At 31.4% G+C, this 24,894-nt stretch overlaps 1 protein-coding gene and 1 pseudogene across 2 annotated transcripts in view; both read right to left on the bottom strand.

Annotated features, from left to right (window-relative positions):
* Window positions 1-2,728: 2,728 nt before the first annotated feature.
* LOC114945685 (uncharacterized) lies at window positions 2,729-23,627 on the bottom strand. The gene is made up of 5 exons (XM_029321971.2): window positions 23,439-23,627; window positions 6,694-7,040; window positions 5,717-5,798; window positions 4,938-5,316; window positions 2,729-3,128 (listed from the first exon to the last, which is right to left on the bottom strand). Exons 1-5 carry the CDS (start codon window positions 23,478-23,480, stop codon window positions 2,839-2,841), a joined length of 1,140 nt encoding a protein of 379 aa, XP_029177804.2. The 5' UTR covers window positions 23,481-23,627; the 3' UTR covers window positions 2,729-2,838.
* A 124-nt stretch (window positions 23,628-23,751) lies between these two features.
* Window positions 23,752-24,894, bottom strand: part of LOC114945691 (uncharacterized) — a 75,822-nt pseudogene continuing 74,679 nt past the window's right edge. The window contains exon 4 of the transcript XR_014925918.1: window positions 23,752-23,815. The product of XR_014925918.1 is annotated as an uncharacterized LOC114945691 (transcript). The remainder of the gene's footprint in view (window positions 23,816-24,894) is intronic.

Raw genomic sequence — 24,894 nt, 5'->3', positions numbered from 1 at the left:
TTCTCTTTTAACTCGTTTTGGTCGAGTTTATGCGCAAACAGAATTTGAATTTTAATAAAGTCGAGATGTATCTAAATTTCAAATCATTTAAATACGTGATATTTCATAAATATAATAATCGATATATTTATATATACATATATATATATATATATATTTATATATAATAACATGTAAATAATATAATAATATAAATATATAACATTTTTAATTATTTCAAATTGAATTTATTATTAATATATATATATTTTTTTTGACGTATTTCATACACACAATTATATCTCAGATATATGAAAATAAATTCAAATATAATTTTCGTCTCTTTTCGCGCTAATTTTATATTCGAAAATTCTCTATCGTAAAATGTAAATCGCAAAAATATTTTTTTTTTTACTTCCTGCTGCTCCTAAATAGAGAAACGGGGTCAAAAGGCGTATACGTGTCGGCACTGTCAAAGAGTTTAGCCGCAAGGCACGCGAATCAGAGATGCGATCTGATAAGAAGCGGAGCATCTTACAGATTATGAGTGTACCAGCCTCTCTCGCCCGCTGTGTCCACGCACCTTAAAGCACCATTCTCACGTGCGGCGACATAAGCGAGGCCCACGTGCTCGGGATACTTCCGTAGCGGGGCCTCTAAAGACCAGTGTTTGCTGTCATCTAAATAAAATTATATAGATCATCTAGATAACATTTTCGTGCCATCTTATCTTTATATAAATAATAAAATGTATTAGTTATACCTGCATCTTATTATTAGATAAAAAAGTGCTATCTTTACTCTAAATTATGTACAATAAAAAATATATATATATATATATTCATACAGCACAAAATATTTTTACAATCTTTTAAAAATATTTCTTAAAAGATAAAATAATTCTCGAAAATATTTTTAAAATGTTTCTGTGTCCGCTTTTTCATGTTTAAAAAATATTTTTGAATATAGATTTAAACTAATATTTCAAAAAGATCAAAAGTATCAAATATTTAAGAAAATATTATCTGAGCGATAAAGAAGAACATTTCTAAAAATATTTTTGAAAGGTTTTTAAAATATTCTAAAAAATGTTATCATAAAATATTTTTAAATCATTTTAAAATATTCCTAAGTATGTTAAAATATTTTTATGCAATATTTTATAGAAATATTTAGAAATATTTTTTGAAAACATTTATAATATTTTGTGCTGTATGGGTATATAAATATATTATATATATAAATTTATGTTTATATTTTTATGTTTATCTTTTATCTAGATATATTTAAAATAAAACCATCCTTTTCACTAAGATAAATTACATATTTTCGTCTCATTTTTATCTAATTAATTTTAAAATCATCTAAGCACAACACTGCAAAAGACGTTGTATTAATTTCTTTGCGGGATATTCGCGGATAATTCTTGGATAATTCATAGATTGCGTGTTCTATATTTTCCCTCAGTTTTTTTAATGAGTTTTTCTAATACATTTTAAGTTCGAGCAACGATTGCAATTAATCACAATTAAAAGAAAAACGTTGCTCTTTTTTTAGTATTAAAGTTCCGTCTTCATAATTAAATGCTAAAGGCATTTATATCTGCGAAATCAGTAGATATAAAGTGAGAGTCGCCGATTATTTTATTTCCTTCGCGTGGTTGCAAGTTTTTTACGAAATCAAGGAAGAAATAATTAATTTTTTAGATGCGTTGTCGTGGTAGGAAGACTATATATCTGCTATTGCTGTATTAAATCTGATTTCTCTCCACGATAGGAATGTAGGAATTACGTAAACAATTATATATGGCTATAAGTATGACGTACGTTGCGCCGTTATAACGAAACGTGTGTTTGTGGGTATTTGAGTATATATATATATATATATATCTTTGTTAGAAAGTAAATAATTACTTTGGAAGGACTGTTACGTCTGTTGGAAGTTGCATTAATTTCGCGCTGCGCCGTTCGATGATCCCGGGATCACGTTCGAGCAATATCGAATAAAGACTGTGATTATATACGATACGTTGATGACGCGAAAGAGAGCCTATATGTAAGAGAGAAGAGACCTATCCCTGCGAGCTTCGAAAGCAATCCGTATCGGCGAGTCGGTCCGGTCTGGGATTAATCGGTGTTTTGTTCTGCGGCGAAGTGCTTATTAAGGCCATGCCTTATTAAGCTTCACGGGCATGCAAACACGGACGGTATCCGTGTTGGATAGATTCGATCACGAACGAAACGGCCGCCCGACCATTGTATCGAGTCTCATTATAAGCAATCGCGACCGGTAATAATTAAATTAATCGCGCCGGCGATATATCTACGCCTCGAAATTAGCGCACCGTACGATTCGCGAATGTACAAATATTTTCGAGTCATTTTTGTACTCGTATATTTATATATTATATATTTGTATTCTATTTTATATTTATATTTATTTTTATTATATTTATATATTTATATATTATATTTATATTTATACATATATTATATTTATATATTATATTTATATAGTATAAATTATATTACATAGTTTGATATTTAAATATCAGTTTAATATAAATTTAATATATAAATATAATATAATATATAAATATAATATATAAAATTTAATATAAATCTACTCTTATAAATAATCTCTTTTTAATATATATATATATATATATATATATATATATATATATATTTTGTACAAAGAGAAAGACAGCAAACAAATTTTTACTTTATTAATCTTTGATACTCTTCTTTATTCTCTATTTTCTTTATCATTATTATGTCTTATTATAATAAATAATAATGCATGTAATTGAAATTATTTTAATCAGACTTTTTAACAACTTTGGCTAAAGAAAATGATTCAGATGGTCTTTAGATGATCTTCGAGGGGTTGTGAATAATGTCGTGTTCCTTTGTGCGCCTTCAATTGATATCTCTCGCAATATTGGCGGCCGCAGATGTCACATTTGTACGGTTTTTCGCCGATATGCATATAAATGTGATTTGCGAGCTTCGACTTCACACTGAAGCGCAGCTTGCACAAGTCGCATTCAAATTTCTTTATTCCGGTGTGTCGATATCGGTGCACCTTGAGACCCCAGGATCTCCTGTAGCTCTTGCCGCAATCTTCGCATTTGTAGGGCCTGATACCTGCAAATTTATATAATTTTATATTGCTTTTATGTTAATTAATTACAATCTCCTTTTTTATATTTTACCAAAAATCACATTAAAATTATTTCAAATCTTATAATAATACCAAAATTTAATCACAAGTTCAGAAACCAATTTTTAAATGACAAATAGGTACATATTTATCTCTCAATCTTTTTTATATTTATTTTTATTTTTTATGTATATTTATTATTATTTTTTATATATATTTATTTATAAATTTTTATCGCTTACTGCTTAAGTTCTATTACTTAAATATTTTTATATGCTATGATTCTAAACCAAAATTATCTGAACATTGTCGCAAATCGAATTCTTCATTCTTTCTTTTTTATTCGTTTTTAAAATCTCGACATTGCAAGAAAAAAGAATGTATACACATATAGCACAATATATTTTTAAAATCTTTCAAAAATATTTCTTAAAAGATAAAATAATTCTCGAAAATATTTTTAAAATGTTTCTATGTTCGCTTTTTTATGTTTAAAAAATATTTTTGAATATAGATTTAAACTAATATTTCATAAATATATATCAAATATTTAAGAAAATATTATCTGAGCGATAAAGAAGAACATTTTTAAAAATGTTTTTAAAAGTTTTTCAAAATATTTTAAAAAGTGTTATCACAAAAAATTTTTCAATAATTTTAAAATAATCCTAAAACTATTTTAAAATGTTTTTATGCAATATTTTATAGAAATATTTAGAAATATCTTTTGAAAACATTTATAATATTTTGTGCTGTATGGGTATTTTTATATAACAATGTTGTATAGATATATACATACAAATCAGCCAATAACCAATAATTATCCCGATATGCAAAGCATAAATCATGAACGTACGATATTAATAACCGTAATATTTTTCAAGAATCGTGGATTTTTCAAGTAACAGGTCGAGGAGTTGGCAAAGTTGGCGCTTCCATACGTTCACCTCGGTTAGACAGAGGTTAATTAAAAGTCCGGGATACACATTTCCGCCCGTGGTAACGCCCGAGGTCTTCTCTGCGCACGAATGTATTTATAAAAGCGCGTTGAAAAATGCGTTTATGCATGATCATTTGTACGCGTACTTGTGAACCAAGCGCTACCGATTATCTCGAGTATATATATGCTCCTTTGTCCGGAATGATCGTTTCACAGGCTAAACATTTCCCTGGATTTATATGAGAAGTTTCTGGTTCTTCGCGATAAATGAAAGAAACAGAAAAAATCAAGAGATAGCTATAGAAATAGCGCGAGATATCAGTCTTATCGAGTGCGGCAGATATTAGATTCAGCTTCCTCATACCATAAGTTGTGAGAATATTCGCAAGAGCTCACACGTCATAATGAGCCGATATATGAGAACAGCTTGAGATGAAGGAAAGGAAAAGGTAGCAGAGATATATAAATAGCGCGATTTCGGGCTGATCGAGAGCAACTCAGAGTGACAGATACCAGATTCAGCTTCCTCATCATGGGCGTCCGCAGAAGGAAGCAATTAAGAGAGAGCATTTGACCCCTCCTAGGAATCAGTAAAAAAATTAAGCATTGTGAATAAACACTGGAATTTATCTGCAATTTTATTTAATATTATATAAATATATTAAAATAAAATAATAAAATATTAAAATAAAAAAATAATTAAAAAATTGAATTTAAAAAATTAAGAAAGAATAATATAATAAAAAGTAAAAAAATTTAATTATGTCCCTCCCTGGAAAAAATTCCTGCGGACGCCCATGTTCCTCATACTGGGTCAGTAAAGTTGTGAGAATATTCGCGAAAGCTTACACACCGTAATGAGCCAATATGTGGTGCTTGAGCGCGCCTTTCAGGTGAAAACGATGCTTGCAGATGTCGCACTCGAACCTTCTCACGCTCGTGTGCGTCAGCTTGTGCGTCTTCAGCACCGACGATCTCTTGAACTTTGCCGGACAGAGATCGCAGGCGAACGGCGAGTCCGCGGTGTGGACGATCATGTGAGTCCGGAGGCTGCTGGACCTCGGGAAGCTCTTGCCGCAAGTTGCGCACTTGTGCAGCCTCGCGTTGGCGTGCATCAGTTCGTGATCGCGCAGCGATCGGTGACGTAGTAATTTTTTCTTGCAAACGGGACACTGGAACACTCTTCCCCCCGAGTGCACTTTGGTCTGGTGTCTTTTCAACGCGCGTTTTTTCTGCGAAAAAAAAACAATAAAATTATCTACAAAATTATTCTTATTATTCTTTCATTATTTTTTAAAATTATATTTCTTTAATTTTTTTTATTCTTCAATTTTTATTTTTTAATTCTTTTTATACTACACTTTTCTTTTTTGCTATAATAAAAAATTATTTGAAAGGTGTTTTAATTTTTTTGCATACATCTCTTCAAATGTCTTCGACTTCTTTCTCGATAGATTTTATTTGACAGATTAGATTGATCGCAATTTTGCATGCAGCAGATATATGTTTCGTCGAGCGTTTATTTAAATGAATACGAAAGCAAGCACGGCAGTTTGTGCAGCAAAGAGTTCTGAAGGAATCATGATATCTGCGCGATTACGATCTACGAATATGGTTATTAGCATTAACTACCTGAAATTGAAGCTCGCATTGTCTGCACGCAAAAGGCTTCGGAATAAAATGCATATGCAGGTGATCCTTTAAGGTTGACGATCTTGATGGGAAGGGTAATTGCATTATTAGTAATAAACACTGTGTGCAGCGATGAAGGCCGTTTCAGGCCAGTGAAGAAGCAGCAATATCGGACTGTGTATATATGTACGTTTCAAAAGGCCGTTATATGATGTTCTGTGCTTTGAATGTGTAATGTGATACAAAAAATTATGTACTCCTATTACAATTTTAATCGATAGTTTTACCATCTTCGATTAACTTAAGGGGACGCTGCCGTAGTTCTGTTTTACCGACTTTAAGTTAGGTTAGGTTCACTTTTTATTGAATATGCAGATTGAAAAATCCTCCGAAATTTTTCATACAGGCTTTTAATCTCATTTTATTACCTCTGTATTATTCTTTCATGGCATCTCTACTGGGAGCGCCATATTTTGTGCACAAATAAACTGCAGAACTTTTGTATTAAATAAGTATTGTTATGAACTGATGAAAGAGGCCGATAAAAAAACTGTAATTCTTTAACTTTTAGTTTTTTTTAAACGAAATTACAACGCTCCCCGTTCAATATTATCAGTACTTCAATTGTGGAGAAGGATTTTTTAATCTGTATAGCTAATACAAAACCTCACAAATTCTTTTATTATTCTTATTTTATTATTCTTTTATTATATTTCTTTTATTTTGTATTTTATACTGCACTTTTCTTTTTTGCTGTGACAAAAATAGATATGGACAAGATTAAAAATGACGACCCTCGACGTTTCTTGTTGGCAATTCTGGTGACAAATTTAATCAGCCAATTAAGTTAACTCAGGATGATAAAACTAGGCCTTATTAATCGGATTTAAAAAAAAATTTCTGTTTAAACACAAACAAAACTATTTCCTCTACTTATATCGCGATAAGCAAAATAAGACTTTATATTATTCGGCTACCGTGAAAATTGTTTTCCGCAAAATCCGCATTGAAAAAGCCTCTCATGGCTATGTCCAATCATGTGGATCCCGAATTCGATCTCGTTCGGAAATTCGATCCTGCAGACGCTGCACATTAAAAGCCCCCGTCCTGCATGTGCCACGATGTATTCCTTTAAGTCAGTGTACTCGTCCATTTGTTTCCGGGAAAGCGAAACGCTTGCGTTTCTTTGACAGTCCGATTCTGAGATCTTCCGCTCGGAATTTTCATGGCGCGATGCATTTTCTGATGGTAAATTTCTGACATCCAGCTCGTCGTTGATCGAAAAATTCTCAATCTCATCCAGAATCTCGGTTTTGATCTTGATCTAGAAAAAAAAGGAGAATAATGTGAATAATTGGATCATCGCAAAACAATGATTTGCATATTAAATAATATAATAATAATCTTTTGCGTGCGTATTAACTTATACTTTAATTTGTATATCTTAATAAGTTTAAATTTTCACCTTGTATCAAGCTTATTATTACAGCGCGATAATTAATGTTCATTAAATTATCCAGATTCATTATTAAGAACGCGATGTTCTCTCATATTTCGCAAAGAATTCGCAAATGATGGACGATGACATGTTAGATAGAGGCTTAAATAGAATAAGAGTAAGGAGGTGAAAAAAGATTAAAGTATCATTTCGCAGCATCTTATAAGGCGAGTAAATATGCGAGGGAAGACGTACTTCGTGACAACATTTGCAAGGCTTCTTGCTACCGACGATCTCCAGATCCTTCATGTCGGAAACGGCTTGACACTGCTGAGAACGATTGTTGATAGCGAAACTCTTACCCTCCATGATTCTCGCGGAGTATATGCATCCTATCTCGCTGGGAAGATTGTAAAATGTCAAAGGAAAGTAGAGAGAGAGAGAGAGACATAAAACTAACGAGAAACAATCGAGGAACGAATATGGAGACCGCATTTTGATAATCGTCATTCAAAACGGCATTCTAAAGTAATATTAATATTTAATATCATATTTATATTTATATAAAATGTATATAATATTAATTATTTATATCTATATTATAATTAATAATATATTTATATACGTATAAAATGTGTATACTATTAATTATATTTTATAATTAATATTATATTTTAATATCAACTATATAATTAATATGATATAATTAATGCAATATTAATATATAAATTTCGAATGTATGGGGATATGAGAAATTAAAATAAAAATAATTATAATAAATAGAAATATTTATGACAAATAAATAATTATAATAATTGAAAATAATTAGAAGGAAATATAAGAATATATAATTGGATTATTTTTTTATTTTATGAATAATATCTGATAATCAATGGAATTATAAAAGTATGTATTACACATATCTATATTTTTATTTTAGTATGAATATTCCGCGATAATTTTATCTATCATTTCCAGCGTATTCTGTAAAAGTGATGTTGTTGAACCCAGCCTCTCTTGATAATCGCGTCGGCGCGCATACAAACACGCCGAAATAATGTTCGCAAGGTTAACTTAAGAAATCGGCGAGACGAGAGGAAGTGTATATATATATATGTATGTATATATACTCTCTGTGCGCGGCGTCGAGTTTTTTATCACTTTTATACTAATTGGCCCCGGTTTCGGCATTAATTTATGCGAATTATTAGTCCAATTATATCCGAGCGCATAAGGATCCAATTATGAAATCAGTACCCATAAAGTTATTTCTCTATTTCTCGCGTTCATTTCTTCAGATCTAACTAACTATATGTTAACTATGTCCTCCGCGCGAGCACGCGGATTAATTGCGAGAGTTGTTAAAGAGAGAATCCGCGGCGCTGATATTTTATTACCGCGTGAATAACGAGTGTAATTGCGGCGGAAGGGTTACATATCGCGAAGCATCCGACTAAATATGTATAAGCGCCGAATGAGACAGATAATCGCGAGGGTTGCATCTCGCTACTTTGACTTTAACGAATGGTCGGGAAAGATGCGAAGATATATATTCATTCATGTTATCCCTATATAAATATATCGCGGGATCGTGGACGGTCTGTGAGTGATAATATAAGGTGGTGCCATTGATTTGACCTTGAAAAGTCATTTAAAGGTCACGTGAAGGTCAACTTCGATTTCTTAAATGGAACCATCAATTTTTCATTGTGTATTCTTGTATATAGCTTATCTCGAGAGCTTTCCAAAATCTTATAAAGTAATTTTTCATGGAGTACTCTTTGAGTTATAAAGGTTTGAAGCTAACGATTTTATGCCAAAATGTGAAATATTTTGTAAAACGTTAAATTTTCGGTAATCATACCTTAATACTTTTATGCGCGAAATAATGAGACTAATCAATTGGTGTAAAGAAAACACATAGTTGCTTTTAATAAAAATATATATATATATAAATAACATACATCATTTTTAAAGCAGCTATGTGTTTTCTTTACACCAACTGATTAGTCTCATTTAAGAAATTGAAATTGATCTCCACGTGACCTTTCAAATGACTTTTCAAGGTCAAATCAATGGCACCATCTTATGTCCTCCTCGAAATTATACAACTTTTGTCTGAATGGTTTCGAATGACCCGGGGGACATAAGATGGTGTCATTGATTTGACCTTGAAAAGTCATTTGAAGGTCACATGAAGGTCACGTGAAACATTTTTACTAAAAATGCTTTGTTGAAAAATTATCGAGATGCGCTTTTTCAATATTTTTTGAAAACATTTATAATATTTTGTGCTGTATGGGAGTGAAAAATAAATGGTTTCATTTAAAAAATTGAAGTTGACCTTTACTTTTTGCTAAAAACGTTTCATTGAAGAATTATCAAGGTGCGTTGTTTAAAACAGTGGGACACCCTGTATATATATATATATATATGTATATAATATACTGTACAATTATTTTAATATTCGTAGATTGACACGCCAAGACGGCTAATTAAGGTAAAAGAATAAGAAGAAGAATAAAAAAAAATCCAGCCAAGAGATAGATAAGTGAGCGGAAGAGAGGCAGATTAGAGAGGTATATAAAATGGAATATTAAAATTCGTCACGGAACGTCATGGAATATTCTTAATTGTGATCCCGTGCTGATATAAATATATACGAAGCATCGAAGCACCATTCCGAGTTTTATTCAGCGGTAATTAGCGGCCTATTGCCGGCTGCGTTCTCTTGTCCGTTTGCATAAAATAGTGTAATTGAATGAAATTAGAGGAAACGAGTTTACGCGCGTAGTATTCCGTTTATACTCGAAGGAAAAAAAAAAGGAAGTATCGCGCAACACGAATAATTCTTGCGCGAGCATAGGAAGTGGCTTATTTACGATCCCTCTCTCTGATGCGCGCATTTTATCTACCGCGACTAAACAATTAGATTTTCAATGAGACGCGCTGATGGATTTATTTTGTACACATATAAATGGAATATTACGAATTTGAGATAAAACATTTTTAAGAATTTTAAATTAAATAAATGGAATAACGTATACAATAGCAATCATTTGAAATTAATCGCGATTATATGTATATATATATGACATGTATACTAAAATTGACGAAATGCTAATTGGAATTTATTTTTATGCGCATAACAAATGAGGAATAATTAAAAATGAGAAATAATTAGAAACAAATTATTTTTGTATTTTAATTCCGTAATAATTATGGCGAGCATATAAGAAAGTGATAATGCAATTTTAGAATTATCGAGAAAATATATCGCGATCACGTGATGATATAAGAGCGAGATAATTTAAGAATTAAGAATTTTTACGTTTTTTTTAATTTATCGAACGTACTGAAAACAAGTTATTGAATTCGAATAAATATTTTATTTTAATACTGCCTTATAAATCATTTATTTCAAATTAATAATATTTATTTGATATAAAAAAATCTATTTCCAAGCAGAGAAATATTTATTAGTTCCAAATAAATGATTTATAAGGCAGTATTGAAATAAATATTTATTAGTTTAAATAATTTTTTTTCAGTGTATAATAAATGAAATAAAATTCTAAATGGAAACCCATTGTATTATATATTAAATGAATTTCAGGACACTTATAATGTCAAGAACTTTGGCCCATGATAATTCTTTTTCTCATTTTCGTTGATTCGGATGCGAGTGAGAGAAATTCAGTGGAATTTCTATTGAAACAGTCAGACGTGGATACATCATCGATGCTTATAGAAGAATTTAGCCTTATTAAAAGGTGTGTGAGTGTAATGTAATTTTGTGTGTATATGTTATATATTAAATTATTAAAAAATTGTAAATTATAATATAAAAAATTAAAAAGATAAATTGTAAATTATAAAAAATTTAAAAGAGATTATATAAAAATTATATAAGATATAGAAATAAATGAACAGTTTCTCAACATTTTAGAGCACTTTTAATAAGTTTAATTTACGTAAGAATTAAGTGCCTAACAGACAGTAAAAAATTATTATTAATAATTGCCGTTTAATTGTCCCAAACGGTCCATAGAAATTTTTCGGTTAATTTAATATAATATGGTGTTAAATGGAGACACAAAGATTGTATTAATATTTTAACACAAAATAAATACAAACTTCAAGTAATTTAAAATAAATTTTGTGCAAAATTAACAAAAAATATGTTAATTTTAGATTTTATCATTCCCACTTATATTATAAAATAGAAAATCAACATTTTTTCTGTAAATTTTAACAGAGAAATCTTGTCGGGACATATTTATTGCGTAAAATTAAAAATATATGCACATTGTGTTATTTTTACATTTTTTTCAATTCTTTTAATAATTTACCATTTAAGTTCAATTAACGGAACAGTAATATATAAAATTAACACATGTGTTAAATATTTACACAAAAATTTTCACGGGGACCGTTTTTAACAGGAAAACAAATTTTTCTACTGTGCATGGGTTCCGTCATATAATACCAACAATCCGTTTTACATAAACATTCTCTCGTCGCGCACTACGAATCGCGTTGGAATTAATGCATTATTAAAGCGGCCTGCTTTTCCGCTCGTTTTCCCACGGCGGTTTCAACTCCTAGAGCCCTTCGATTTTGCATCCCTCTGCGTGTCCTCTTATCCGATGACGAGGACGTGTCGCAAAAAGCGCGGAGATGCTTTCCTCCTGAGAATGGTCCCCGTCGATCGTGCAAATAAATCCGCGACGACTCACGGCTCGATGCATTATTTCATGGAACTGCAGCGAGGCGACTGCATTCGCCGACGAATGAGAGAGAGAAAGAGACGAACGCGCACGAGCGTATGGGAAACTCGTCGGATGCATTATGTATTTATCGCTTTACTTACTTAGTTGGGAATTACTTTGCCATCGTAATGACGTTCAGATATAGCGCGCGCTATCTTAGGAATGCCATATCCCTGATTTATCACCCGGATCTCGTTTTTCTCGCGGGTCATTTTGTATCGGCGTTAGCCGATACCTGTCCAGCATCCGCGAGTTGTCATCGATGGCGTCCAGCATCCGCGAGTTCATTCACCTTCTCCCGTGGGGCACAACGGTCCCGAATTATTGCAATTAGAGCTCGTGATTTTAACCGATTAATCGATTATTTCAAAATCGATTAATTTAAAAATTACTTTAAAATTCGATTGTAACAGAAAAAATAAAACGATTAAGATTCGACTAAACGATTAATCGATTAATTGCCGAAACTGATTAATCGTTAATCGATTGAACATTTTTTTCAATTGTTTTTTTATTAGAATTTTATAATATGTAACTTGTAGCGTCTACAAAGAAAAGAAAGAAGTGTCAAATTAAAATTTATATATTCAAATTGACACGTTTATTGCTTTGTATATATACATATACATAATAAAGTTTAAAATCATTAGTTTAATTAGGTTAAAACATAATAAAAATAATGATTAATCATTTTAGAAGAAAAAGTCTGTAAAACGAATATATTAATTAATCAGAAAAATCGATTAAATGATTAATCGATTACTCGAATTAATCGATTATTACAAATCCTAATTGCAATCATCGTCAGGATTACGCAAGTCCATCGAATTCTGATAAATCGTTCTCTCGATCTCGAAATTTATCGATAACTGCTTCTTTGAAAGTAGGGTGCAGCGAGGGTTGTTTAAAATTTGAAAAATTATTTTTATTTTTTAATCAACATATAATTTAAATATTTATTAAATTTAATAAATAATTAAATTATATATTGATTAAAAAATAAATGAGTTAGATAAATATAATAAATTAGTGAATGAGGTAGAAAATGTTATATTTATTTTTTAATCAACATATAATTTCATTATAAAATTTAATATAATATAAATTAAAAAGTATAAATATTTGGCTCGATAATTATTTGCTGACCTTCGGAGTTGCAGAATATATATTATATCTTTTACGGACGATAAATTATCATGAAATAAAAATTTTTATTAAATATTCTTTTAATCGAGCATTGAATTAATATTAAATAATAATTAATATAAATAAATATTAAATAGCATTTAATATTAATATTATATTATTATTAATAATATAATATTTTATTAAAATAATAATAAATTATTAATAATAATAAGGATTTGTTACTTATTAATAATTATTCCAATAATATTGTTTAATTATTAAATTAAATTTGAAAATTTAATTAAATAATTAAAATTATATTAATAATATTACTAATTAATTATTCTTCTTAAATATTAATTATTTAAATTCCATTGTTAAATTGAATTTAATGATATATCAATATTATTAAAATAAAATTAAAATGATTAAATGACACGTATCTTATTAAATAGTAAGCAATATTGTTTTGTACATTGAATCAATGTATTAAACGTTGATAGAGATTAACAAATGGAGATTAACTTTATCTTGAGATCGGGGGCGCCTACGTACAGCGTATCTGTGCTCTCTTTTTCTCTCTCCTTCTCTCTTACACAGATTGCCGAACGGTTAATGTCGGAAAATTGAAATGTATCTAGTATTAATGAACTAATTACGGCGAAGATGTATTTACATCTTTAGCGAAACGCCGACATCGATGCGGATATCGTCAAGCTCGAAAGGCTAAAGCAATCTTATTAGTTTTTTCATGTAATTGTTACACTAATTGCCTTTGGCGGTATGCTCACATGCGTGAGAAAAAATAATAAATATTGGTGATTAATTAAAGATACAAAGTGTGCCAGTATTTCATATAAAAGAGAGAGAAAGAGGGAAGAAAGGAATTTTATATATAGATTTCCTAATTGGACGTATCGTCGTTTTTTTACCTTGGACAGATCTTTTTTTACGACCGATGTATATCTTTGTGTTTACACAATTGTTACTAGATAATCGTTCAAGAAAGTTGATTGATATATAAAAAAATCAACAATGCGCGCGATGTACATTTAAATAGTTAAATACTGCCTGACATTCATAAATATTGTAATTATGCATTTTGCGTATCAAATATATACATATATGTATATATATATTACAATATAAAATATCTCCATTAATTCATCGAACCGTTATTCATATTTACATTCATGTTAATAAGTTTCTACCGTAATTAGAATTCTTTGCATAATTAGATGAGTCATTAAAAAAATATTCTAGTTAAATAAGAGCGATGTAATTAGTTATAATCATAATTGGAAAAATATGCGTTTAACTAGCGTTGGCTCTTCTCTTTATACCTCATCATTTGCTTAAACGAGCGCGAGAGAATAAAATAAAGACGATAACCATATTGAAGAATATTAAAGACGCATATAATGTATATTAAATATCAATAAAAATAGTATGGAAGTATAAGATAATTTACTTTGTATCGATAAATTATCTTATCTGCGATATTATTTCTCGGGCGCATTTATATCGCGGCTGATGATAGTGTATTGGAAAAAGAAGTAGAAAAGAAGGAAACGCTATCTCTTATCCGATTACACTAGAATTGAATAAATAACGCGACCAACAAATTAAGATTAAGAGTAAATTCTTACACATCTACATCATATACGCAAATACACGTGGAATAAAACCTGATGCTTCTAAATGTTTTTTTTAAACTCCTCGTGAGTTTATTAAGTGATCACATGATTATTGGCATTATCGAGATAAACCTAGATAATTTTATCACGTCGCAATAATGCCGTCTTAACTTATGCACGTAGCTGCAATATATCACATTCGTTTATTATTATATAGAGAAACGCTATCATTTTTAAGAAAATAAATATAATACTGTGAATATTTAATAGTTAAAAAGAAAAAAATATGATCGTACAATTTTTATTTAACCGAATAAAGTAAATTTCAGATCAAAGCGCTAGGAAAATTAATTCTTTGCGTTCTATATTTGAAAGACTTTAATAATTTAATAATTTAATTCTATATTTAATTCTAATAATTTCATTAATTTTTTAATTCGCTTTAATTTTTTTATAATGTATAAAGAAAGCAAATGTAATAAATCAGCTGTAAAAAAGTACGATGTTTTTTTAAATATAAATATAAAAAATATGGATTTTTTATATACATTAAAAACATGCGAGAGAATGAATAAATGTACAAAAATACATAAAATGCAAAGAATTTAATGCGGAAATCACACTTCAATTTTACATCTTGCATGTTTGAAAAAAGGCTTGTCTATAAAAATGAGTTGAAAATTAAAAGCTCTAATAATTAAATTAATTTTTATTTATATTATAATGTATAGATAAATTAGATATAATATATCAATCATATAAGAAAATATAGTTTTTCAATATAAAATTAAGTTGCAGAGTGCAGAGTTGCAGAAATCACTCTCTTTAATTTAATATTCGATAAAAAATAGATTTTTTAAATCTTACATGTCTGAAAAGAGGTTTATTCATACACTGAAAAAAATTATTAAATTAATAAATATTTATTTCAATACTGTCTAATAAATAATTATTTGTTTTGAAAAGGATTTTCTTATATCATTATCTTTTATTATTAAATAAATATTTTTCACATCAAATCAATATTATTAGTTTCAAATAAATGGTTTATTTGACAGTATTGAGAGACATGCTTAAATACTTATTCGAATTCAATAAACTTTTTCAGTGTAAAAAGAATTAAAAATAAATCCGCTGAAATGCGGTATCGCTTAAGAAATGAAAATTCTCGTGCGTGATAAACGCGTGAAGAAAAAAGGAAGAAATCCGGACGTAGGAATTTCCTTGACGTCGATAAATCAACTCGCGCGCGATTCGCTCGCGGCCGCTCGACGACACAATGAGAAAACTGTTCCACGACAGGGTATGTCATTACTGCGTTACTTAGAAAGCCCCCTTCTCGCGGCCGACGCGCGTCGCATACAAATGAGAGCTCGGGGACGGGGACTATTGCAAAACCTATGGAAAAAGCGACCTACCCGGCACGTCACGTATGCAAGGATATATACGCGGAGACACTGAATCCGCGTGCATTAACATGCACATGTTGAATATTGATCGGTCGATCCGTGGAAAACGCGAGTTTCTTTCGCGCCTGGAATTTCCGCCTGTGCGTTTTCATCATCCCGGATATTCTCGAGGAAGATTGATTATTACGATTTCATAATAATCATTATGAAAGCCATTCTCATACCTTTTGAAGAAATCTACATCATCTCTTAAGGGGATGCTGCCGTAGTTCTGTTTTACCGACTTTAAATTAGGTTAGGTTTACTTTTTGTTGAACATACAGATTGAAAAATTCTTCACAATGAAAGTACTGATACTAATGAATTCTTTCATGTTATCTCTATTGGGAGCGCCATATTTTGTGCACAAATAAACTGCAGAACTTTTGTATTAAATAAGTATTGTTATGAGCTGATGCAAGAGGCTGATAAAAAAAACTGTAATTTTTAAATTTTTATTGTTTTTTATACGAAATTACAGCGTTCCCCGTTTATTATTATTAGTATTTTAATTGTAGAGAAGAATTTTTTAATGTGTATAGTCAATAAAAAGAAAAGCCCTTGAACTCAAAGTCGGTAAAACAGACATGTTCATCATCCTCTTAAGTTGAAAATTCTAAAAATTTTCGAATTTTCTCTATACTTTAAATAAACACTTTTCTATTTAGAGATCTCAATGCATAACTTTTTACATTTTCTTTAATATATATTCAGGTACATGATTTTTTTATAGCAACTTTTCGGGCATCGAACATTCTTTCCCGTTATATTTCAAGAGTTTTCTAAAAAAATCCTTAAATTTTTTTTAGGATGGAGAAAAATTTCGACACATTTGTAACATTTAAAGCTACCCATTCATTGATAGAAGGATTAAAAAAGAAACTCTTGGCAAAATAATTAAATATGCATATCAATACATTAAATAATACCAGAAATAAAATAATAACTCGAAATAATTCTGATATACAAATATAAATTCAACATAAAATACAGGCTAATAAATATAATTATTGTAATAAAAATTCGTGAACTGAAAAATAAATATCAGATTACAAATTGAGATCAAGAACAGTAGAAAATTGTCTCGACTCTAAGATATTTGTTTTGCGCATTAAGAATCGCATCTGAGAATTGCATCTCACGGAGAATCAACCATCCTTTCTCCGAACGAGACGCGTCTCGAGAAATCCCATCGAGGTGGCGACGTCAGTCCGTTGACACCTATCCCATAAATAATCTCGACATCGAAATTCGTTTGACGGACTCATCGATCGGCGATGAGTTTTGCCCCTTTCGCCCTCCAGCAATTGCGACATGTCGATGTTGTCTCGCGGCAGCATCCTGTCCGACAGGTCGTAGACGCCCTTCGAATACACCGGTTTCTTGGAGCGGACAGACAAGACGAGCCGCCGATCTCGTCCTTAATGTCCTCGGCATGTCTCAGCAACCCTTATCGAGGGTTGAGGCTGAAGCGAGTCGCGTCTCGGACGAGTTAAACGGGCCATCACACCGTTGTTTCTGCCGCAAAACGCGTATAACGTCCTATCTAACCCTCTCGAAACCCCTTCTCGACCACCTACTGCCGTCCTCGAGGAACAAAACGAAAGAAAAGGTATAAATCCTCGCGTACAGACGAGCAACGACCGCGTTTGGCGATGCACGGGGTGCCATGGAATTATCATCCCGTAGTCCAGTTTGAACCAAAGCATCAATGATTCTTTATATTTTATATTCGATTTTTTATTTCATTTTTTAACTACACATATCTCATAACAAAAATGATTTATTTTAATATATTATACAGTTTTATGCTATATTTAATATTAGATATTTTTGAAGCCGTGAAAAAAGTAAATAATGAAGAAGAGATTTAATTTCTCTAATTCTTGAAAAAATGTGTATATTGAAGCAACTGAATTATTGTTGACTGACGAAAAGACAGCGTTCAATTAAAGAAGATAAAAGAAATAGTTGATAGTTCTGGCACACCATGTATGAGTATATGTAAGGGTCAGCTGGAGGGATATCAAATCCCGTTGGAAGTTCACCGACGAAAGAAACCCGCTCTGTCGCTGGCACCGACGCATTTCCGGATCGGTAAACTTTTCAACGGCACCCCAGCGAACTTTGGGATGTATACAACGTAAATTGCTTTTGGAGCGTAATAATATATCGTCTGAAGAAGAATGAGGATCGAAGAATATTATTTTCATCATTGGGACAAAATTTTATTTTTATTAATTAAGAAGGGAACCTCGCGATTTCAAAAATTCTTACTTTTATGAAACTTACACACTTGTAGGGAGTCTAAATGGATAATTAAAAATTTTTTATAAGTAAAATTTCTTGATATAAAAAATGTGTTTAATGATAAGGACACATCTATTTAATCACCTTAATAATATTTTTAAAAAATAATTTTTTCAAAGATTTAAAAAAAATTTCTTTCCAAAATTATTAGAATCGTTTTCGAGTCGAAACTAAAAATTTCTAAAAAATCATCTATATATCTCTCCTATTTGTGTGTAAAGTTTCATTAAAATCAGAATTTTCAGATTCTCTTATAAGTTATTTTAGAATCGTGATTATTGACATGAATATAAATTCTTCAATTCTTATAATAATTAATACAAAAAATAATATTTTTTGTTCATTGCTGCGCAATATTGTGTATTATCATTATTTATAATTGTATCAGAATGATTCTTCAATAATATGAAAAATTTCTGTTATTGAGAAACACTAAATCTGCAAATAAATATGTTTAGATTAAAAGAAGTGTTTGTTTAATTGGAAGAGAGAGAGCCTTTATTAAGATTAATTTTATTACATCCAGCAAATGCAATTAATCTAATCATTCCAAATAAAAAAATTGCCAATATTCATCAGCTGATTAATGTCAAACACAAAGTTATCTCATTATAGATAAGATACTTGTTTAAAAAAAAGACAGCCGTGTTATAATACTAATTATTATTGTGATAAATATAAAATACAGTGTGGTAAATATATATTTTTAGCTTTACATTTCTCTCTCATAAATAACTTCTTATCTATCTATCTTATTAATGTGCATAAATATATATATATATATATATATATATATATATACATATATACAATATATGTATAGAAATATAAATATTAATATATAAGTTATAAAAAAATTATATTTTATTATTATAACTAAAAATTATTTAAAAATAAATAAATAATTAATATATAAATTCATGTATAATATAATATAATAAACGTTTTATCATCTATTTATCATTACAACATTGAATTACTTAGTTAATATAAATATAAATACGCATTACTTAGTTAATACTTGCATTGCAATATTTTAATCGATGCCATTAATTGTCATTATTTGTTATTTAATATCCTAGTAGAATTCAATTTTTTTGTGCTGCAAGAAATGCTGTTTTGATAAAATATTTTTATTCTTTTTTACAAAGTTTCTCAATGATCGCTCGATCGCTCGATCCTAGACCTTTCGTCTATGCTTATGCCTTAGTCGGGGGAAAAACTGGTACAATTGCTTCTTACATTCTATTGTAAGAAAAGAGACCATGTAATTTATGAACGCGTTCGTTAATTCGGATGCGGAAATGTATTACTGTCCGTCGAATCACATGTATATATGTATAAAAAATGGAGCAAATTCACTGAAATGATCATTCGTTCTCTCATGCATCATCTTACATATTTATGGTGCTTCTAATGAGCGCCGTTTTGAGAATCCGCATTCTCGCCGCATTACGCATCTCGGTGAAGATGAAGAAAAAAAGAAATGCCGCGGCTGATGCATTTGTACTGGCGTGAAATTAAAGTTAAAGTATATCATCATCGATGACATCCATGTTGGAATCTTTCCTTCATATTTGCAATAATATATTTATCACCTAACGTAACTAAGGAATTCGTTAAACATTCCGGATCGAATTTTTTCCTTCTATTTTCAGCCTCGATTTTCTCACGTTTATGGATTCTAAGGAATCTCGCTGGATTTCATTTATATAGAAATTGCGAAATTATACTTTAGTGAAAAACAGCTTGTAAACATTTATAGAAATTGTGAAACATTATTTTATCAGTGAAACACAGTTTATTGCCTGTATTAAAGGTTTACAAGATAAACTTTTGGCAAAACTATAGATTCAATAAAGTTTCAAAAGTTTCAGAATGATTGTTTAAAATATCAAAGTAGATGTTTGAAAATTTTAAGATTAAAATTAAAAGTAGAAAAATTTCAACACTTGAGTAAAAAAAGGTTTGTTTGAAATCGAATAATTAATAATAGATAATAAAAAAAAAAATATTTTCTAAAATCTAATTTTTCTTATTAAGTCTCACCTGTCATTATTTCATATATTCATCGAATATGAATCAATTTTTCCACATTTATAGATACTAAAAAATTTCGTTAGATTTAATAATTTATATAGAAATTATAAAGTCCTATTTTAGTGGCAAAAATAAGTTTATTGTTTATTAGAGTTTAAAAAAAAGAAGTTTTAGCAAAACTATAGATTAAAATTGAGATTAAAAATAGAAAAAAAATTTGACAATCCGACAGAAAGTTTGTTTGAGACCAGATAATTAGTGATATAGAGAGATCAGATAATTCATAATATAGAATAAAAAAAAATATTTTTTTTTTTTATATTCATCGAATTTGAATCAATTTTCCAATTTTATATGAGTTCTAGACAATTTTAATTTATAATAGGTGATTTAATTTATATAGAAAATTGAAGTCCTATTCTAGCAGCAAAAAAAGAATAGTAAATGAAAATTGCGAAAACTTCGACAACTCGGGAAAGGAGAAAGTTCGTTCGGGCCTAGATAATTAATAATAAAATGAAAAAAAAAAAAGAAATATTTTTCGAAATCTAGTTTTCCTTATTCGGTCACCTGGAATCGCTTCATATTCATTGAATCCGCAATTATACCGGTATATAAATTCCGCCGCGGGATATCAGATTTCTACGCATAGAAATTACAAATTTTCCGCTTTTCCGTGCCGATTGCTTTTTTCACGCGTGCGTAATTTTTATTTCCCGCTGGGAATATCATGTAAATATTCAACCTGCTCCTGTGGTCTCTCCATCTTACTGTCTGTTCCTCTTTTGCACGCTTTCTATTACTTTCTATCGCGCTGAAAGATTCTCCGCGCGCGTTCGCGGGTAGATAACGGGCGTTAAATAATTTCCGCGAGGGAGAGACGGAAAGTACTTTAAGCCAGCGCTATCTGCGGGTCGCGCCAACAAAAGGAACGAGAGGAACCGTTCGACAAGAAACCGATGAAGGGTTTATCTTAATCCACGGTTGACCGAACAGACGAGCTCTTCGTTCGATGCTCTTTCTCTCTCATTCTCCCGGAAACCACCCCTTTCATCGTTTATGCCCGTCCCCTCTATAGCACGTAACCGATCACACTTGGCTTGTTTTACTACGTATTTTTTTCTCCTTTTTTTTTATCGTCCGGACCACTTATAATCGGGACTGGTACAAAAACCCCTTAATCTCGATGTTTTTGCCCAAATCTCAATCTGAAGTTGATGCATTACATTCTCTAGCGCCGTTTTCGATCTATCAATAAATTATTTATATCACTTTAACATATTTTCGGAACACAGTTATTCCTCAACTGCGATTTAACATACCGAGAAACCGTAGGTAATTAAAGTCATTGCATTGCAATCGCGATAGGCTCCAGTAACAGCGGTAGAGGAAAAAAAAAGCAGCTTAAACGTTCTGTGACGTTCGGACCACTTCCGGAAACCCACCCGAGAGATTCTGAATTCCCGAAGAAAAACGCTTAACGAAGTTATCGGCCGGCTGCGGGCGGCCATCGTCGGGTCAAAAAAGGCCCGGCAAGAACTGGCGAGTCGGAACGGACCGATCAGCTGATGTTGACGTTTTCCCATAGAGAAACGTCGCGCCGTTTTCATTGCGGCCGGCGGCAAAAATTGCGGAGAGGAAAAGTCCGACGAATCGATTCGAAAGGATGTTTGTCCGAGGATCCATCGGCTATCCGGATGCGGACACCTGTAACACCGTGTTCGCGACGTCACGTGCCCGGGTGTTGCTGTGACGAAAGAGATCCCCCCTGTTGACGGAGATCGCGCAAAAAGCGGATCGGAATAAAAAGCCGATCGGGCTCGCGCTGTTCCTGAAACCTAGGGAAGGCAGGACGGAGGAAGGAAGGTTCCCGCGTACTTCTTGAGCGCGCTATGGAGAAACATTAAAGCGAGAACTCGTCGTTAGATCGTGAGATTTGCGGTTGGACGACGCCCAGCCCGACACAGTTCTTGTCCTCGATAATCCTCAGTCAATCATTTATCGCTTCTTCTCGTCGTCGTAGCGTAAATCGATTGCAATTCTCTCGCGCTACATAGTTTGTCTATACGTGAAACAATATCGATACGTTCCGTAAGAGAAAAAGAAAATTAGAAAGAATATGGTGATTTATTTAACTCTTCTGTCAATGAATGTTGGCTAAACGCCTCCTGTTTTATCGATAGAAACATTATTTTCGCGCACCCTTTTCTTTTTACTGGTTAAATAGAATAATAAATGCTTTCCCACGATTAAAGAATGTATAAAAACGAAGCGTGGATCTACTGATTTTGTGTTAAAAATAAAAAAAAATTAAAAATTGTCTCTTAACATAAAATCGATAGCTTTGTGTCGGAACTTATTTCTGCTCGAAAAAAAAATCCAAAGAGTTTTTTGGTTTTACCGACTTTGAGTTCAAGGGCTTTTTTTTATTGGCTATACAGATTGAAAAATCCTTCTCCACAATTAAAGTACTGATAATAATGAACGGGGAGCGCTGTAATTTCGTATAAAAAGAACAATTAAAGTTAAGTATTAGTTTTTTATCGGCCTCTTGCATCAGCTCATAACAATACTTATTTAATACAAAAGTTCTGCAGTTTATTTGTGCACAAAATATGGCGTTCCCAAAAGAGATGACATGAAAGAATAATACAGCAGTAATAAAAATGAGATTAAAAGCCTGTATCAAAAGATTCTTCAATCTGTATATTCAATAAAAAACGAACCTAACCTAACTTAAAGTCGGTAAAACAGAACAACGGCAGCATCCCCTTAAAATATAACGAGAAAAAATCTTTGATGCCCAGCAGCTGCTATAAAAAAATTATCAGTGCAATGTACCGAAAACACGCGATTGATATCCATTTCTATACGAAAGAATGAAAAATTATGCATCGACAGAAGGGTTTATTCTTCACTCACGCGCAGGAAGGCTAAATGGCAACTTACTTTCGTCAAACACCGCGTAAGTAAATCGTGGAAGTGTCTCATCAGCTTGTTCGGCAAACCCCACCAAGGTGTACACGTTAAGTGTAGCTCCAGAACGAATGTACCCAGCTCTCTCTTTCTCTCTCAATCAGATCCATAGTCAGCATGACTTCGCGATCCGCACCCTCGACCACCGGGACGATGTCCCGCTGACTATTTATCTTGTTACATCGAAGTGATCCGATTCTAACAGGAGATCAATGACGGCTGACCACCGCGACTTCCCGCCTTGCATGGGACTCCTCGCGGAAACGTAACAATGACACAACAGGCTCGTCGTACAAAGAAAAAAAATCGTCCTTCTATTGTCCACGTGTGCCGTCTTCTTGATATTTTTCCTGCAATAAAAAAGAAATTTAATTAAACGATCTAAATATTAAATGTATAAAGATCAGTCATTGTATCATATGACTTTGCTCTCTCATTGTGTTCGGTCTTCATCAACCGGGCATTGACATACTTTATAGCTTAATAATAATTCGAAGATTAGTGTGTGTACGTGTGTGTGTCACATTTAATTAATTACGAAATATATGGAGAAGATTGTATCGAAACTTATCTCGTCCCACGTATCTTTTGATCAAGCAGCCGGATATATATATATAGGGTGTATCTAAATAAGTGCGAACATTTTTAGGAGATAATTCTTTGTCAAAAATTAAAAAGGTTTCTTATAATTTTGTTTCTTAAATTTCAGACAAATTAAAAAAAATGAAGCCTGGTGGATATTTGCCACTAATAAAAAGAATATTAATATTTTTTTAAAACTTAATTTTTACCTCCCTCTTTAGAAAAGTGTAACTCCTCAGGGAGGAATATAAGAGTATATATTTATATAAGAAACGAAAAAAGAATCATCTCCTCAAATTTTTCGCACTTATTTAGATACACCCTGTATATAACGCGACCGGTCGTGCAATGTCCGATGGCGATGAATCAATAATGCAGAAACAAACCTTTCGGAATGGCGGTATAACGTGCATGCGGACACTTAAGGCGGGCGACAGAGGCCATGTGTTACTAATAATTGTGTTCGATAGTCGACCGGCAAATATTTATTGCTACTCACTGGTCGGTGAATGTAAACGGGCCGGACCGCTCTAATGGAGAACACCTAATTTCGCCCACGCTGTCGCGCGATCGAGTCGAGGAAATTAATTCGTCCTGTACGTCCATCTTTTCTGACAATACCAGCGTCGGAGATATTTTCGTGAGTCATCGCCGGCCGTTCTGATCGAAATATATAGTATGACAGATATATATAATGATTATTTAACGTAATCAATTTTTTGTATGTCTTTGAAAAAATTCTTTGCAGCACAAATGACAGTTTTTAATACAAGGTACACTATTGCTCAAAAGTATTTGCCCACCTTTAATTTAAGAGAAAACTCGAAAATTTTTTTTACTTTATAAG

Source organism: Nylanderia fulva, unplaced genomic scaffold (genome assembly GCF_048542155.1).
Source record: "Nylanderia fulva isolate GAGA-0341 unplaced genomic scaffold, ASM4854215v1 Scaffold11, whole genome shotgun sequence".
NCBI lineage: Eukaryota > Metazoa > Arthropoda > Insecta > Hymenoptera > Formicidae > Nylanderia > Nylanderia fulva.
The sequence above is the reverse complement of the archived record's forward strand: the minus strand, read 5'-3'. Positions and strand labels throughout refer to the sequence as shown.